The following is an 18,284-nucleotide window of genomic DNA, read 5'->3' as shown; positions in this document are numbered from 1 at the left end:
GCCGATTTAGGCCTATGTTACACGTGAAACTTTCAGGCAACTTAGTTGCATGCAACTGAGTTTCATCAGAGTTGCATTGTGCATCAGCCCTTGCAGTTAACTGAAAAGTTGTGAGAAACTTAGTTGCATCAAGTTGAAAGTGTTTCAACTTGGACTTCTGGTTAGATGAGCAGATAAGATGTGCATTCGAGGGTCTCCTGTTTTATCATCTATTTCTACCTCTAAAACATCAGACTTACAACAAGAACTACATTCCACTTAGCTGGAAAAGCCTTGAGACTATAAAATGAGCTACTCCAAACAAAAGAAAACTGCCTCACAAGCTCCAACAACATGGTCCAACATAAGCTTAGCCAGTAAGGTAGCTACGATGGCCGTCTCTGCAAACCCCATGAGAGCGGTGCTAATGCCATTACAATGGACCGACTGATCGTGGAGCTGGGTAGACAGCGAGGCAATCTCAGAGAATATAGGTCTACCCTGATTAAGACATCAATCCAGCCTGTTAAATCTTATGTAGATGCACTTTGTGAACAAATACATGCTTTCCAGAGCTACCTCGACCACACAGAAGCATTGGCTGGTGTGACTCACCGCAGCCGGCCACAAAAAAAAAAAAATTGCTGCAGACCCAGAATAACTCACTCCTGGACCGCCTCTATGACCTGGAGAATAGATCCTGTAAGGCCAACCTTCCAACTGTAAGTATCCCTGAGGGATGCGAAAACGGCCGGGACCCAGTCGAGTTTATATCTGAGCTGCTGAGGGAGGGGGCATGGGCACTGATATGTTTCCGAAGCCCCCAAAACTCGACAGAGCATGCCATTGACACGGGCCCAAACCAGGACATGGTGGATCTTCAAGAACCAGAACTTTCGTGGTTTGCTTTCACAATTTTCCTGACAGGGAACCAGTCTTGTGCTGGGCAAGGCAAAACGAGCTAAAATACCAAGGGACTGAGGATATACCCAGACCTGAGCACCGCTCTTTCTAAAAAAAGAAAAAGAAAAAGAAAGGGTGTCATTTAACAATATCAAATAAGTTTTGTACCAGAAAAAGACAGCTTTTAGCATGCTTCACCCTGTCCAACTCCGTGTCACACTAGCTGGCAAAAACACAGATCTTCCGAGACACCGGAAGAGGCAAAATCATGGTTTGAGAGACATGTCGCATTGGAATAATCATATTGCCAGGTCCCATCTATTCCCCAGAGAATATTTATTTACGCATCACAGCCTGATCAAACATCAGTTGCATGCTTCTTTCCAGGTGGGACACTTTCTCAGACCTAGCAATCTCTGTGTGGAAATCTTATCAATCCACCAGCTACAAAAAAAGAACATCATTATTGGACTTTATTGGGGGAGGAAAATGGCGGATGGGGAGGAAATGGCATCGAGTCGGAGAGTAAAATTAGATATAAAAATGAGGATACGAGAGGGTTCAAAATAACAAAAGGAAGAAGAATACATCAAATTGCTCAAAAGACTCTAGGCAGTCATTGAGTATTGAAGAGATACATCTCGTTGGGGCGACATCCATGACAAGAGAAGATGGGATTTTCAAGGACTCACATGAGATTGGAAAGTTTGTAGGGAAAAAACTGGAGACGTATGGTCGATCAGGATAATTAGAAGTGGGATGGTTATCATTGACTATCTCAAAAGCTTCAGAGATAGAGCCTTTGAGATTGATACATTTAAAAGTTTTCTCTGTGTGACTTGCTTCCCGCTCGGCTCAAAAGCTTCCAACATATGGCTTCCACGTTCGTGAGATCAATAACTGCCGTTTATTCTCTTAGTCTCTCGTCTCTATATTCTGCTCCAACCTCTTAATTTGACCTACTGATTTCACTATTTTCTGTGCTTAGTTAACTTATTGCTAGATTTGCTAGTTTTCTTTCTCAAACAACTCATGTTAGTTGGCAGTCTTGTGTTCCTAGTCTGTTTATAAGGTTCGAGCTTAGCCAAGCTTAGCAGTTAGCTTTACTGCATTTGCAGTCAACGTAGCCTTGTTGAAATGATGGTGTGTGGTGACTGTTCAGCAGTTACAGATAGGCTATCTCTACTAGAGAGACATGTCCGTGAGTTAGAGCAGCTTTCAGCTAGGATTACGGTTAGATGTGACGGGCACATCTAATAGTCCCAGGCCTGACAGCAGACCTGCTATTGTTAGCACTAGGTTCAGCCTCATTGGCCAATGCGGCGGAGTTTGTCTTTGTTTGCCAGCGTGGGAAGGCCTGCAAGAGCAAGCCACTGGTCATGTAGCCTGGTCTGCAGTCCACTCTCCTGATTACAAAACAGTTTTGGCCCCTCATCAGCCTTGTTGGTAGTCCTACCAGCCAGCGTGCCTCTCCCGCTCCCGTCAGAGTAAAGCAACGCACACGAGTGATAGGAGACTCCATTATCTACAATATCATATTAGCTTCGCCAGCCAGCCTTGGTTCACTGTTTACCCAGGGCCAGGGTCTCCAACATAAAGGATAATCTTAGGGTGCGGGCATCACGGAGAGAGAATCAGGGAACCCAGGCACACATCACCACTACTTTCAGCAACATTGTTATTCATGTCAGCGTGATACAAATCTCATCTCATCATCAGCCGTATCTCCGGGGTCGGGTCGAGGCCTGCTTGGCTGCTGTGAAAAATTGGATGTCACTAAATTTCCTGCTTTTAAATTTGGATAAAACCGAGATGCTGGTCGTTGGCCCTGCTAGTCACAGACACCAATTTGATCAAGCAACAAAGACAATCGACAACTCTGGGATTTTGCAAAGTGTGGCAGCCAAAAATCTTAGCATTATGTTTGATCCCAGCCTTTCCTTTGATAAACACATTAAAGAAATCACCAATACTGCCTTTTTTCACTTATGTAACACAGCTAAAAATCGGTCTTTCCTGTTCATGGCTGATGCATAGACTCTAATACATGCATTTATTTCATCCAGACTTGATTACTGTAATGTTCTGTTGTCAGGTCTGCCACGTGTTAGTATGAAAACTCTTCAGATGGTTCAAAATGCTGCAGCTAGAATCTTAAATCTATAAAATTTGACCATATTACACCAATTCTTCCCTCCCTTCATTAGCTTCCTGTCCATGTTAGATCAGACTTTGAGGGACTTCTGCTGACTTATAAAATCCTAAACCGGCTTGTCCCATCATACCGGTCTCATCTACTTAAACCGTACATTCCACCTTGGGCTCTACACTCAAAATACAGGGCTCCTGTGTGTACCCAAAGTTAAAAACAAGTCTGCTAGTGGCAGGGCCTTTTCCTATAGGGCCCCATTCTTGTGGAATAACCTGCCTGCTGCCATCGGACAATCAAGAGTCTGTTGAGTCCTTTAAATCCAAAAGTAAAACTCTTTTTTGCCTTAACTTACATTTAGTTGCCTTTAAATTGAGTATTCATGACCTTTACTTCATGGCGGGTTGGTTTCTGTCTCAATTAATTTACCACACACTGTTCTGCTGACGAGATTATAGCTTATAGATTGACTATTGCAAACTGTTCTCTTCTCTGTCTTTTTTCTCTCTCTTTGAAAGATGTCTTCTTTCTCTTCCTCTGTATGTGAATTAGGGCTGAACGATTTGGAAAAATAATCTAACTGCGATTTAGTATGCAATTTCCCCCCCCCAAAGTTCATTATGTTCTGTGTTATCCACTAAACGGCAATAAATCATTCGATGACCAACACAACAGTCAACCTATAAACTGCTCTTTCCTGTAGGCCAGGCCAATGTGTTATGATGAAATGAGGTGAATTGATATGAAAAACATATCATTTAACTTTCCATCCATTATCCAAACCGCTTATCCTGCTCTCAGGGTCGCAGGAATGCTGGAGCTTATTCCAGCAGTCACTGGGCGGCAGGCAGGGAGACACCTTGGACAGGCCACCAGTCCATCTCAGATCTTCATTTAACCATTTATAATTGTAAAAAGAAAAACCTCCAGTCACAGTAGAATATTGACTGATTGATTTAATGTTAAGCCTTTTAAATGTGACTTAACGTTTTAATAAAATCTCAAAAAGGGAACAAGCACCGCATAAGCACAGGCCTGGTGTGAACATTAATATGAAAATAAATACGAATCTCACTGATCTCCAGTCAGAAACTGACAAAAATCACCCAAACTAAAGTGCATATATATATATACATATACAATAAATTAGCTTTTTTTTCAGCACTTTCCCTACCATTGAGTGTTTCTTTTAAGTTATATATATATATATATATATATATATATATATATATATATATATATATCTTTAAATGCTGGAACGGGTTTGTAGTGTTGCCCTGTGTTGAAGCTATGGTAGCAAGGCACATTCTACACAATAGGTTCAGACAACTGATGTACTGCTCCTCTTTAACCCTAAAGTCACCTTTTCAGCATTCGGTTCTGCCAAGGCCATTTCCACAAGATACTAACGTTACTGCTAGAATCAAAGCGTAACATGGCAAGTTGTTTTCTTCATTTACTGCTCTGCTCTCACTCGCATGTCATGTGAGCTTGGGTAGAGTGTTTGTACGTGACCTCACATAGCCAGGTGTTTCCGACCCTCTGATTGGTAAGATTTTGCTTTTTTTTTTTTTAAATCACAGCCTTTACAATTTGAAAATTGCGTTCTATTACATTGCGATGTCAGTTTGAATTCGATTAATCATTCAGTCCTAATGTCAATGGTGTCATGCGAGTCTCCCACATATGCACTTGTGTGTCCTCCTCCCATGTCTCCATGCTGATAGTGGATGGTGGGTGCAACTTGGACGCTGTTTGGCATCCTCTTCACATTCTTTATATATCTTATAAATCCATATAATTTTGATATCCTGTTTCAATGTTGTATCCATCTCTCTCTCTCCAATGTGTGACTGTCTTTACTTGTCTCTTGTCCCGTGTATGTGAATGGTGTGATGTGAGTCTATATATAGATATATATAGTGTATGAGGAAGTCGGGAGTGGCAGAAGAGAAGTAAGTAGGAGTAGTGCAGGATATGTATGAGGGCAGTGTCTTGATGCATGCTCAATAATCCAAGTAAGAAAATCAAAGACGGTTGAATCAGTTCATCTGGATACAACGTTACATCACTCAACTAAGTGACATCTTCAGTCTAAACTGACTGCAGGTATCCCCACCCCTTATAATATTGTACTGTACTGTTTATAAAGGGTGGGGATACCTGCAGTCAGTTTAGACTGGGGATGTCACTTAGTTGAGTGATGAAACGTATGTGTCAATATACATATCCAGATGAACTGATTCAACCGTCTTTGATATTTGGGCAGTGTGACAGTGGGGAAGTGTGCGGTTGGAATGACAGATGAGTTCAAGGTGGAGGTGGGATTACATCAAGGATCGGCTCTGAGCCCTTTCTTGTTTGCAGTGGACAGGTTGACGGACGAGATCAGGCAGGAGTCTCCATGGACTATGATGTTCGCGGGTGACATTGTGATCTGTAGCGAGAGTAGGGTAAAGGTTGAGGAGAGCCTGGAGAGGTGGAGGTATGCACTGGAGAGAAGAGGAATGAAAGTCAGTAGGAGCAAGACCGAATACTTATGCGTGAACGAGAGGGAGGACAGCAGAATGGCGAGGATGCAAGGAGTAGACGTGACGACGGTTGATGAATTTAAATATTTAGGGTCACCCGTTCAAAGTAACGGGGAGTGCGGAAGAGAGTGGAGGCAGGGCGGTACGGGTGGAGAAGAGTGTCAGAAGGGATTTGCGAAAGAAGGGTACCAGCAAGAGTGAAAGGGAAGGTTTACAAGGCGGTAGTGAGACCAGCCATGTTGTATGGTTGTATGGCACAGACAAAAAGACAGGAGGCAGAGCTGGAGGTGGCAGAGTTGAAGATGCCAAGATTTTCATTGGGAGTGACGAAGAAGGACATGATTAGGAATGAGTGTATTAGAGGGACAGCTCAGGTTGGATGGTTTGGAGATAAAGCAAGAGGGGCAAGACTGAGATGGTTTGGACATGTGCGGAGGAGAGATACTGTGTATATTGGGAGAAGGATGCTAAACATGGAGCTGCCAGGGAAGAGGAAAAGAGGAAGGCCAGAGGAGGTTTACGGATGTGGTGAGGGAAGACATGCAGGTGGCTGCCGTGACAGAGACAGAAAGAGATGGAAACGGATGATCCACTGTCCCGACCCCAGACGGGAGCAGCCGAAAGTAGTGAAGTAGTAGTGAGGCATTTTGTAATCCCTTTGTGATCCACGGACTATCTGTATATTTTTGTTTTCTACAGTATTGTTTTATTGGGAAATTTTTGTCATATTATTTGAATATTTTTAAGAATGTCATAAGCTTTGTCGATATCTTCTTTGTATATTGTGTTAGTAATTCACTTCGAAATGCATTCATGGCCCCATTGTCCTTACTCATTTGTATTTCACATTATTGGCATCCTTATCCTGTTTCTGTCAGACTGCAAAAACCGGTAAAAGTTCACCGATGTCATTTAATAATAGCCCGCTCACTTTCTGTTCCATAACATTTGTGAAGATATTATCTATTAGCATGGCACAGTGTGATGTAATTATGCTAGGTCTAGTGATTTTTGGATATAAGCTCATTCTATACGTTTCATTGATAAAATCGTCTGTCATTTTATGCTTATTTGGATTCAACAGATCTATACTGAAATCCTCACAAATGAACATAACCTTTTGAATTGTTTTAGCAAACACTTCTACCATTCAATTCTTCAATATTAGATCCCGGTGCTCAAAACATACAGCTCACAATTACATTTTTCTTTTTTCCTCCCATGCAGAGTTTGACTGTAAATGCATTCTAGCACTTCATCAACTGCTGTTGTCATGCATCCACCAGCTCATAATTGAAGATTTCATTTATGTACAAAGCCACACTCCCTCCATGCTTTTCCTGTTCATGTAAGTCAATCTGTATCCGTTCGACTCAAAGTCCATACCCTTCTCAGGGCTGAACCAAGTCGCTTATATGGTTGAATTGAATGATTTTATGATCAGACTTAAACTTCATGTTAAAGCGATAATCTGTGTAATAACAGCAATTGTTGTTGATATTATTGAAGAAATCGTGCGGATCAATATCATTTTCTCTATCTTGTGATTTATGTTCGGTATATTCAAAAGTTTTCAATCCCAGTTTATCATATTCTGTAATACTTGTTTGCTGTTCACCATTATCTCCAGATGGAGATAAATGACTTCTTTCAGAATTTGTCGTGGTTGTACGTAGTGTGTTTATTTAGTCATTAACTTTTTTTCATTTCCTTGTTGTGTTGTTGTTTTGGACTCATTGGTATTTGTACAATTCCTCCATGTCTCTGAACCAACACTTTAGCCTCTTCTCATGTTCCATTCTATTTTATGGAGATTTTGCAGTTTGCAGACCATGCAGATTGGATCTTCCTCTGCATTCTCAGGAAGCGAGCCTTTGGCGAAGTCTGCATTCCTTTTTGTCAGATGTTCATTCAAGTAGACATCTGATCCCTTCAGCTTTCTTCCTTGCCTTAGCAGTGCAGTTTTATGCTTTCTGTTCGAAAACCTTATTATTATGGCCGGTTTATCACTCGTTTTTCAGAGGGAGAGAGTGACATGCCTCAATGTTGTTATTCTCAACTATAATTCCCTTAGACTGAAGGAAAGCAATCATTTGTTGCTCCACAGAGTTTGAGTCTGGCTCACTGAATTCATTGTGTCACTGCCCAGGCATATGACCAATGATGTCGTTCATGTGCTTCTACTGCTCCAAATAAGCCAATTGGTTCTCCACGAAGATGATCCTTTTTTCCTTCTTGGTGTTTTGTAGCCTCGGGCCTTGACTTCTTCCACCAGATCCAAAATCGTTTTCTGTTGTACACCGCTTTTGTCAGAAAGTCGAGCGATCTTTTTACATGGTCGACTTCCTCAGCTGCAGATTCTTTTTTTGGTCCCAAGGCATTTTGTTTGTGCCAGCTAGTTAGCTTAGCCATCCACCGGCTCAGCCGGCATGTTTTTTTAGTCAGACTTCCAAAAATCAGGGTTGCAATCCAGGCAGCGGTCAAACCCAAATATCTGTTGTAGATGGTCCGTAATCCAAAATCAGTAGTCAATTGCAAATTTATTTTCAAAAACCAAGCATAAAGAGAAACGAGCAACGGGAATTGCTTCAGGAAAGGAATGGATTCTTTTAACAAGTTAGATCAACAATATTCCACTTCTACACCTGAACTCTAAAGCGAGATGGAATCTGTTATCAACCAAGAAAACTAAATGGTGTCTACTTCGCTCCTGTGGATATGTGTATCAACATAGGAAAAAGCAGGTTGCCTTTTGGCCCATCAATTAAAATTCAAATCTGCTTTGCAACTTATTCCACAGATCTACAACACTTCCCACGAGAAGACAGCGAATTCTGTTGAAATTGATGATACTGTTGAAGCTTATTATTCACGATTCTATACTTCTGAGTTCCCTAAAGATACTTCAACAATGACTACATACTTTGAAAATTTTAATGCCTCTATGTCAAGATCAGAAAAACAAATTGGATGAAGCAGTGCTGCTCGGGGTGGTAAAATCAAAGCCATCAAGAAGATGCAGCGTGGCAAGGCCGCTGGTCCCCCAATTGAGTTTTATTAGAAATTCTCTTCTGAGTTAGCCCTCCTTCTACTCAAATGCTTTGAGCATTCTCTGAACAAGAGACCTTGCTTCAAACCCTTACCAAAGCATCCATCACACTTTTACATAAGCCCAGTAAAGACCCACTGGAATGTAGTTCATACAAGCCTATCTCACTCTTAAACTCAGAAGTAAAAATTTTAGTCAAGCTTATTGCCTCATGATTAGACCATATTATCACAGACATTATCTCAACAGATCAGACAGGCTTCATCCTAGGTCGCCAGTCTTTCACCAACATCCGCCAAGTATTTGGTGTCAGTCACTCCTCCGCATCTGCAGGAGTATTTTTTGGTGAAAATCGGTAAAAAACGAAAATGCTGAGCCTTGAAAATCAAGCAGCTACCCATACAGTCTGCATTTACAAACATTTGTGAAAGAATGGGTAGTTCTGAAGAGCTCAGTGAATTCAAGTGTGATACTGTCATAGGATGCCACCTTTGCAATAAGTCAGTTCGTGAAATTTCTTCCCTGCTAGATATTCCATGGTCAACTGTAAGTGGTATTATTGAAAAGTGGAAGCATTTAGGAACAACGGCAACTCGGCCACAAAGTGGCAGACCACGTAAAGTCACACAGCGGGATCAACCAGTGCTGAGGCGCGTAGTGCATAAAAGTCGCCAACGCTCTGTTGACTCAATAACTGCAGATTTCCAAACTTCCTATGGCACTAACATCAGCACAAAAACTGCGCCAGGAGTTTCATGGAATGGGTTTCCATAGCCGAGCAGCTGCATGCAAGCCTTACATCACCAAGCACAATGCCAACTGTAAAATTTGGTGGAGGAAGGATAATGGTATGGGGTGGAGGGATAATGGGGTTGTCTGTCAGGCATTGGGCTTGGCCCTTTAGTTCCAGTGAAGGGAAAGCTTCAGCATACCAAAACATTTTGGACAATTCTATGCTTCTAATTTTGTGGGAACAGTTTGGGGAGGGCCCTTTTCTGTTCCAGCATGACTGTGCCCCAGTGCACAAAGTAAGGTCCATTAAGACATTGTTGGGTGAGTTTGGTGTGGAAGAACTTGATTGGCCCGCACAGAGCCCTGACCTCAACCCCATCGAACACCTTTGGGATGAACTAGAACAGAGACTACAAATCAGGTCTTCTCGTCCAACATCAGTGCCTGACCTAATAAATGCTCTTCTGGATGAATGGGCAAAATTTCCCACAGACACAATCCAAAATCTTGTGGAAAGCCTTCCCAGAAGAGTGGAAGCTGTTATAGCTGCAAAGGGGGGACCAACTCCATATTAATGCCTATTGATTTAAAATGGGAGGTTATAAAAGCTCCTGTAGGTGTAATGGCCAGGTGCCCCAATACTTTATGGATGGAACCGTCGCAGATTTTAGTGCCCTTTTTAATAAGTTTAAGCTATCGCCATCAAATCTACTTCACTATTTTCCGATCTGGGAATACATTCAAAAACTAAGCCCAACATTTCCAAACTTGCCACCAAAGACAGGACACCATTTTGCAAATTCCCCACATCCAAAAAGGTCTAATCTCCTATCTACTTGATATGATTATGTCCTTCAGAAATACGACACTGGATAAAATTCAGGCTGATTGGGAAGAAGAACTAGGGTTCCAGATACCTGAAGAGACCTGGGACAGTAGATAGAGTGAATGGTACATCTACATGTGCACGCCTGAGCTTAATATAGTTCAAAGTTCTACACCATATCCATTTCTGTAAGGCCAGACTATCTAAAACAGGGGTCTCCAACTCAAATTACCTGGGGGCCACTCGATAGGTGGTCTTATGGAGGAGGTCTGGTGCAATAGGGATGAAGAAAGAAGTGTTCCGACTATAACCTTCACATCATTTTTCATTATTATTTCACATTTTATTCCCCCCAGAGTTTTCACATGAACAGGTAACTATGGTAGTAAGACCAGCTATGTTATATGGTTTAGGGGCAGTGGCACTGGTGAAAAGACAGGAGGCGGAGCTGGATGTGGCAGAGTTGAAGATGTTAAGAGTTTCATTGAGAGTGATGAAGGGTGGGATTAGGAACGAGTATATTAGAGGGACAGCTCAGGTTGGACGGTTTGGAGAGAAAGCAAGAGAGGCAAGACTGAGATGGTTTATACATGTGCAGAGGAGAGATACTGCGTATATTGGGAGAAGGACGCTAAAGATGGAGCTGCCAGGCAAGAGAAAAAGAGGAACCATGCAACCAAATTGTGTAAAAAAGTTTCATGTGTAATGTCGGCCATAAAGAGTCATACTCAGAATCTGTATCAGCAGTGAAAAAGTGACATAGATGCATCCCTAATAATAACAATAATAATCTTTACACAATTATAAAGTATCACATTACTCTGACCATCAAAGCAAAAATTCTGTCAGTTTTACCTCTTCCACAGTAAGACTGGACTTATAGCAGCGATTCTGTCCGATGCAAGGACGTGCTGCATCTGGGATGGTGGCACCTGCACTGATTCCTACTCCCAGAGCAGGCCTTGAAGGAAGCAGTTGGAGAGAACTTAGTCCATCCCTGTCTTTACCCCTCTCAGGTATTCCTGTAGGCAGCCCTCCTCCACTGGATTAAGGGTGGTGACGTGTGTTACATGAGAAATGTCAAGAGTATCAAAACAAACGGTTACGATTGACTACTAGTGAAATGTTTGTGGCTGCAGGAGTCAATAGCTTTCAGGCTCTTCTAAGAAATCTCATGTATAAATTTATTTGCTGGCTCAATGTCTCTGATAATGTCAATGTCTGATAATGTCATCAAGGGTTTAACTAATATAAGATTCAGTGACCCACGCTACCAATCCCGGCAGTGGGACCACTGGTATAGCTGACTTCTTATAAGACACCGGTTTGTTCCATTTGTTATTTATGTTTACTCTGTATGTTGTCTGGGGTTTGTCTTTTACCTATTTGTCTTTGTCTGTTATGGGCTCCGAGTCTGTAATAAAGTTTTGAATTGAACTACAAATTGAAACTTAGGTGGTCAATGTAGTACAGAAAAAGACAGTTAGACCAGTGTATCTGGTACGTACTGAAAGCACAATTCATACAGCAAGGTACTTACCTGTATTTTCTCATAAAAGGAGGCAAGGTGCTCTGGAAGGGATTCTTCCCATCCCTGTCCCTCTCATTGAGTCCACCTGCTGTTTTATCTATAGAGAAAAGCAGATGCCAAACAGAACATCAGACATGGGAGGGACACAAAGAACAGAGAATGGACATGGAAGAAAGAAATCAGGGGAATGGGAAGAGTCAAAAAAAATAAAACTAAAATAACAGCACAAGCTCCATTTGTATACACACACACACACACACACACACACACACAACACATGTGCGCACGCACACACACCAGCCATTATTCTCCCCCTACAGTCATTGCTGTCCATACTTACCCATTCTCCACTCGCAACAGCTCATCCACGAGGAGTGGAGCTCGTCTATTCCCATCAAGGTAACAGGCTGAATCTACAAGGGGAATGAGGGATGATTCAGATGTAAGAATAAACAATGTTAGTTGAAGGAAAAATTCACTGATTTTCAACCTTATCGCTTTCTATCTGCGACATGGATAGCACATGAAAAACATCTGCAGTTGTTCCCAATTGTGTTGTTTTTGTTTGTTTCTGCATCTCTGGGACGGCTAGAGAAAGGTTTTTTTCTGGCCGCCAAGTGACGTACTGTAGCGTCAGCTGGCGGCTAGAAAAACAAGCCTAATAGGGACTCTAATACTGTAATCTACTCTAAATCTGCAGTTAAAAAAAAAACCCATGCTCACTCTCTTGGCTATGCTACATTTCTGATGGTGGAAATGTTCCACAACACTAGTGCAGAGGATTTCATGGAAGATGATACAGAAGTTTACACGCAATGCATTCTGGTACATGTAGACACCGTGAGAAAGTGTGAGCAGGTGAACACACGAGTTCTCTGTCAATATAGTACACAGTGAGGACTTTAGAGCTTCTTTTTTTAATTAGAGTTTCTATTGAGTTTCTTTTAAGAAAGTTAATACAAATGAACAAGTTCAAAAGACCAAAACAAAGAAAATATGTAAACGAGAACTAAAACAGCAATGACTTAACAAAAGCACAGCATCATCTCTGCAGCATTTGTGACATTAATGCTTCAAAAGTTCGTCAGCACATCATCAGTCCTTGAATGAGTCACCAAATGACCCATTCTACAACTCAAACCTGGAAACCAAAAAAAGTTCCTGTGGCATAAGCAAAGCAAAAATAAAGAGCTAGGCTAGGGCTAGAGCAAATGCTCATTTGGAGATCTTGGGTAAACACGACCCGTCAAAGACGCATTTTTTTTTTCTAACTTTATAGCCAGCATACACAAATGAATAATCTTGGTACAAACAGCTACACATCCAGTGTAGTACTGATTGCACATACACAAAACAATCTGTAATGTCCCTTTAACCTCCTGAGACCATGCGGAATGAAGTATAAGGTGCAGAAATGTGCAAGTGAAGTATGGCATTATATGAGGCCGCATGGTCTCCGGAGTTAAGTCAGGGCACATGACTCTCAAAATAATAAGTAAATAAAAACCTGTCAATCATCTAAAGCAATATTATGGAGCAGCAGTACAGTAAGAAAGTATTCACATTTTTTTTTACATTGTGGTGTAAGTACCTGTAGTACAAGAAGAGGTGTTCATTTCAATAGCAGTTCCTTTGTTATGTTAACTGTGGTATCAGCAAAAGATAATGGGAATAGGTTGGGAGCGAGAGGATATGTTGAACTTCATACTACCTACTGGCCTGGGAAGGTGCAAATTAAAAGTCACAATAATTAATGGTAGCGCCTCTCTTACAGAAGCAGCTCTTGGGTGTGGTTGTTGGAATACCGTTGCCCAAAATGGATTTTGTATTAAATGTAAATCCACATTCAAATATATAAATCTATCGCAGCCATCTTAACAATACAGAATTATTACTATTGTCTTTATGCATGCTCAATAATCCAGATAAGAAAAATCACATAAAGTTGAATCAGTTCATCTGGACACAACGTTAATTTAGAGAGAAACGTTTCATCACTCATCGACGCGACCTCTTCAGTCTCAAATGACTGCAGGTATCCCCACCCTTAATAACCAATACAGTCGCATAACGACCGAAAATGATCGGTTTCAGATGCATGGTGGCCCAGTGGTTAGCGCGGTCACCTCACAGCAAGAAGGTCCTGGGTTCGGACCCTGGGGTTGCCCAACCTTGGGGGGGTCATCCCTGGTCAGTTGGAGTTTGCGTGTTCTCCCCATGTCTGTGGTGGGTTTTTTCCGGGTGTTAGGGTTTATAATCCTGTCTGTGCCCCTGACCAAGGCAATAGGAAAAGAACTGGAGATGGTCCCCGGGCGCAGCATGAAGGTGGCAACCCACTGCTGCTAGCTACACAGATCACAGCTAGGATGGGTTAATTTGCAGTAACTGAATTTCCCCAAGGGGATTAATAAAGGAAACTTAATCTCACATCTTAATAAAATTGCAGTAAGCATTAAGTAAGAAGAAAGCCACTTTATTTTGTCTTTGTACAGTTACAATAAAATGTCTTCAGCATTTAACCCATCCTACTGTATAGGAGCAGTGGGCAGCTGCAGCGCTCAGGGACCAATTCCAGTTCTTCTTTCCATTGCCTTGGTCAGGGGCACAGACAGGAGTATTAACCCTACCATGCATGTCCCCCCCCCCCCCCCCCAACCTTTTTCGTCTCAATTGGCCAATTATCCTATTTTCCGAGCTGTCCCGGTCGCTGCTCCACCCCCTCTGCTGAGCAGGGGAGGCCTGCAGACTACCACAAGCTTCCTCCGATGCATGTAGAGTTGCCAGCCGCTTCTTTTCACCTGACAGTGAGGAGTTTTGCCTGGGGGGCGTAGCATGTGGGAGGATCATGCTATTCCCCCCAGTTCCCCCTCCCCTCTGAGCAGGCGCACCGACCAACCAGAGGAGGCGCTAGTGCAGTGACCAGAACACATACCCACATCTGGATGTTGTGTTGCTGTAAAGCCCACTGAGGCAAATTTGTAATTTGTGATATTGGGCGATACAAATAAAACTGACTTGACTTGGCTTCCCACCCGCAGACACGGCCAACTGTATCTGTAGGGATGCCTGACCGAGCCAGAGGTAACACGGGGATTCGATCCGGCAATCCCGTTTTAGTAGGCAATGGACTGCTACGTTACCCAAATGTTCATATGCACATCTTTTTGATGGTGGGAGGAAACCCATGCAGGCACGGGGAGAACAGGCAAACGCTACCATGAGGAACCCATAGTATACCCATGCTTTAGTCAGTGTTAAGCGTGGTTCTATTGCTAAGGGTGGGGTCATTTTGTAATTTATACAGACTACCTCTACTGCTTCATCAACAGGAACGCACGTGGAGACAGTACATCTGTCGCCATCTTACAATGCTGTGATTGCAACCATTGCCAAATGCTCTTGCGAATAATACTCATTGCCATTGAAACGCTAGCTAATGCTCACGGCAATTTGCATATGATACCAATTGTTGTTTTCGGCCGTTATGCCACTGCATTGTTTAAGAGTGGGATACCTGCAGTCAGTTGAGACTGAAGAGGTCACTTAGATGAGTGATGAAATGTTTCTCAATAAACGCTGTGTCCAGATGAACTGATTCCATTTTCTGTGATATTGTTACTTTTGTCACAGAGGACAGGCAAATAAGCATAATCTAAGAGCTAAAAACCTCAAAGGTTTAGGTTGGTAGGTGACTGTGTTCACCAAGAGCTGGGCAACATATATCAATATAATATCAATGTTGTGATATGAGACTCAATATCGTGAGATATGGGTTGTTGTAATAAGTGTCCTGGTCTTAAAGGCTGCACTACATACAGCAAGGTGACAGATTTCTTAATGACTCTTTATGCTGAATGAAATTAATAGATGCTTCTATATATCGTTTTGGACATCACATCCACATTGCTAACGATCATTTATCAAGATTCTTGTGTATGAATACCTTATGAAAGCACCAGTAGTCAGCTCCAAAATGATCACATTATCGACAGTTATTCAGCTAAACCTGATCCCACTAATCAACCAGTAGAGTCTTTGCTGAGGAACTTGATTAGGAGACAACTGTGTAATTACTTGGTTGGAACGAAAACCTTCAACCACACTGGCCTTTTCTGGATAAGATCGCCCACTCCTGAGATAAACATACGTATTGTGACAATTCAAAGGTCTATGTTCCTCCAATCTAGCCAAAACGCCTCTAAAAGCTCATGTTAGCAGATGGACCCATTCAACAGTAATAAGAGGCCCGATCCATATAGACAAGACAAACAGCCCATCTTTTAGGACAAAGTTCAATGTGATCATTCACAATGAAACCCATGGATGGCTATCTGTAGCTGCAACCGGAACATAACTGTGAGCCAATAAGAAAACTAACACAAACCTGTGTCTCTTCTTCGCTATACTTCTCACGGGTGGAAGGATTTCTCAGTCTGAGTAGACACGCCACCCCTTCGACAGCCTTCTTCACAGAGCCGATGACTACATCTAAAACACAGGCACCAGCAGTTAAATTCAATTCTGTCGCCGCTTTTCACTTGTGCAAGCACGGATGAAGCGATACGAAAAAAATTTTGTAAACACACCTCGCCTACGTCTTTTCACTTCCACCTGCTCGTTCTGGCCAGCGTTGTCTGCGACGTAAACGCTGAAACAAGAATCAAAAATTAAATCAGATGTAAGTAAACACAACTGCACAGTGGACTGTCGTCGCATTAAATCAGAAAACGCCAGCTAACGCTAGCTGGACGACACTTCAAGCCAACTTGCACTTTAACTACCCCAAATGAGGTTACCCGTTGGCTTGTTAGCGGCATCTAGAAAAATCATTAAGGGTAAATCGGATTAAGTCTAAAGCTAAGGTTATCTATTTGACAAGTAAAGACAGCTTACAAAATAACGGGATGAGAATTTCAACGACTAACCTCTGGTAGTTACGTTTAGCCGGTCTGGCGTGGTTATCCCGCAGCCGAAACTCCGCAGACTCCTCTCTAGCACCTTTACCAGGCCACTCGGTGGGCTTCTGCCCCGTAACGGGTTTAAAGAGCGACGATATTCCGTCAACCATCCATCCATACATCCCAGGCAGATACAAGAAAATTATAACGAGGTCGTCTACGCAGGCCAGGTCTATTTCAAAAGGGACACAGCGCACACAATCGACGACACCATTTCATGTTGGTGCTGCTCTCGGCCGTTAGCATTAGCATTGCTGTCGTGAAACGTGAAGGACGTGCGAAGCTCCTACTGAAATGCAGTCGTTTTAGTGCCCGTGGGAGAAAGAGTGGGCGGCAAGTCGAACTCGGAGATGGGAGGCAGTGAGAGCGGCATTGCAGAGAGTTAAACGAGCGCACCTTGTTGACCGACGAGGCAAAGCGCCGCGTTCCATTCAAAGTCGAAGGTCGGAATTTCCCAGGTGAGATATCCAGTTTCCGACATCGAAGCGGTCCAGGTGCACGACGCCAAATGCAAACAAAAAAACATGGCTGACCGTGACAAACTGGTGTTTTTGGCAAGTGTATAGACCAGGGGCGATTCTAGGATCAGACCTTTTGGGGGGGCTCAGCCCCTTATGAGAATGACATGCATACAGTGCCTTGCAAAAGTATTCAATCGCCCCAATCCCAGAGGTGAATAGATTTATACTCTGTCGCTTCAGTCTTCGAGTGGCAGTGATACAGTTTAAGCCACGTTTAGAATGTTATGAAGAGTCTGTGCTGGGAGTTGGAAAATGCTATCTATACAAGTGAAGTACAAGCAACTTGATAGAGCTCAAACGGACTTGCCAATGTGCAGACAACTGCGTGTGTGTTACTGTAATTTGTCAATTTGTTCAGCTACTCTCTGCTGACCATTTTAAACCTGTTAATAAAAACATTTTCTCTTATACATAAATTATCCAATTATGTGACTAGAAAGAAAACTTATTTGAGAAAACTTACTTTAATTTACAATCCTTCAATTCTGTTTTCAATAAATGTTTTCCATTAGTCACAGCAAAAAAAAAAAAAAAAAAAAAATCCAAAACCCAGGAGTCCTGTAAACCATGGTTCACCCCTGGGTTGCAGAAGTCCTCAGGGAAAAAAAAAACAAGACTATATAAAAAATTCCTATCAAATCCTACATCCTCGAACGAAATGAAGTACAAATTATATAAAAATAAATTTAATCACCTCCTTAGAATAGCTAAAAAAAAAATACTTCAGCAAAAAAATTCAAGGAGTCTTCTAGTAATATCAAAGAAACTTGGCCAACTGTAAACCAGCTACTAAACAAAAAGAAACCTTAGTTATAAATTCAGTCTTACTTCTCTGACGCAGGGAAAACCATTACTGATTCCTATGAGACTGCATGCAAGTTTAATTAATTTTTTGTAAATGTGAGTGTCTCTCCTTCTCCTTGTGTACCTGCCTTGTTGTGGCGGAGAGGCTTGCGTGTCCTTACGATCCCGGGAGCTATGCCAGCGGGGGACTAGTGCCCCTGGCAGGGGCAACCAAGCTGGACAGGTCGCCAGGGGAGGGACCAGACTAAAGGGTACACACACACCAAGTCCTGGTAATCAGGGGACGGATGATGTCAGAAGG

The 18,284-nt window shown here is 42.4% G+C and overlaps 1 protein-coding gene across 2 annotated transcripts in view; it reads right to left on the bottom strand.

Annotated features, from left to right (window-relative positions):
- Positions 1-16,952, bottom strand: part of senp2 (SUMO specific peptidase 2) — a 29,476-nt gene extending 12,524 nt beyond the window's left edge. The window contains exons 1-6 of one of the 2 annotated variants that reach the window (XM_056295988.1): positions 16,626-16,952; positions 16,287-16,348; positions 16,085-16,188; positions 12,041-12,113; positions 11,710-11,797; positions 11,025-11,211 (exon numbers count right to left, since the gene is read on the bottom strand). In XM_056295988.1, coding sequence (XP_056151963.1) covers positions 11,025-11,211; positions 11,710-11,797; positions 12,041-12,113; positions 16,085-16,188; positions 16,287-16,348; positions 16,626-16,780 — 669 coding nt within the window. In that variant the 5' untranslated portion in view covers positions 16,781-16,952. The remainder of the gene's footprint in view (positions 1-11,024; positions 11,212-11,709; positions 11,798-12,040; positions 12,114-16,084; positions 16,189-16,286; positions 16,349-16,625) is intronic. The other variant, XM_056295989.1, reaches the window with a different exon arrangement.
- Positions 16,953-18,284: the final 1,332 nt, after the last annotated feature.

Source organism: Lampris incognitus, chromosome 16, assembly GCF_029633865.1.
Source record: "Lampris incognitus isolate fLamInc1 chromosome 16, fLamInc1.hap2, whole genome shotgun sequence".
In the NCBI taxonomy this organism is placed as follows: Eukaryota; Metazoa; Chordata; class Actinopteri; order Lampriformes; family Lampridae; genus Lampris; species Lampris incognitus.
This window is presented reverse-complemented; position numbering and strand designations above follow the sequence as displayed.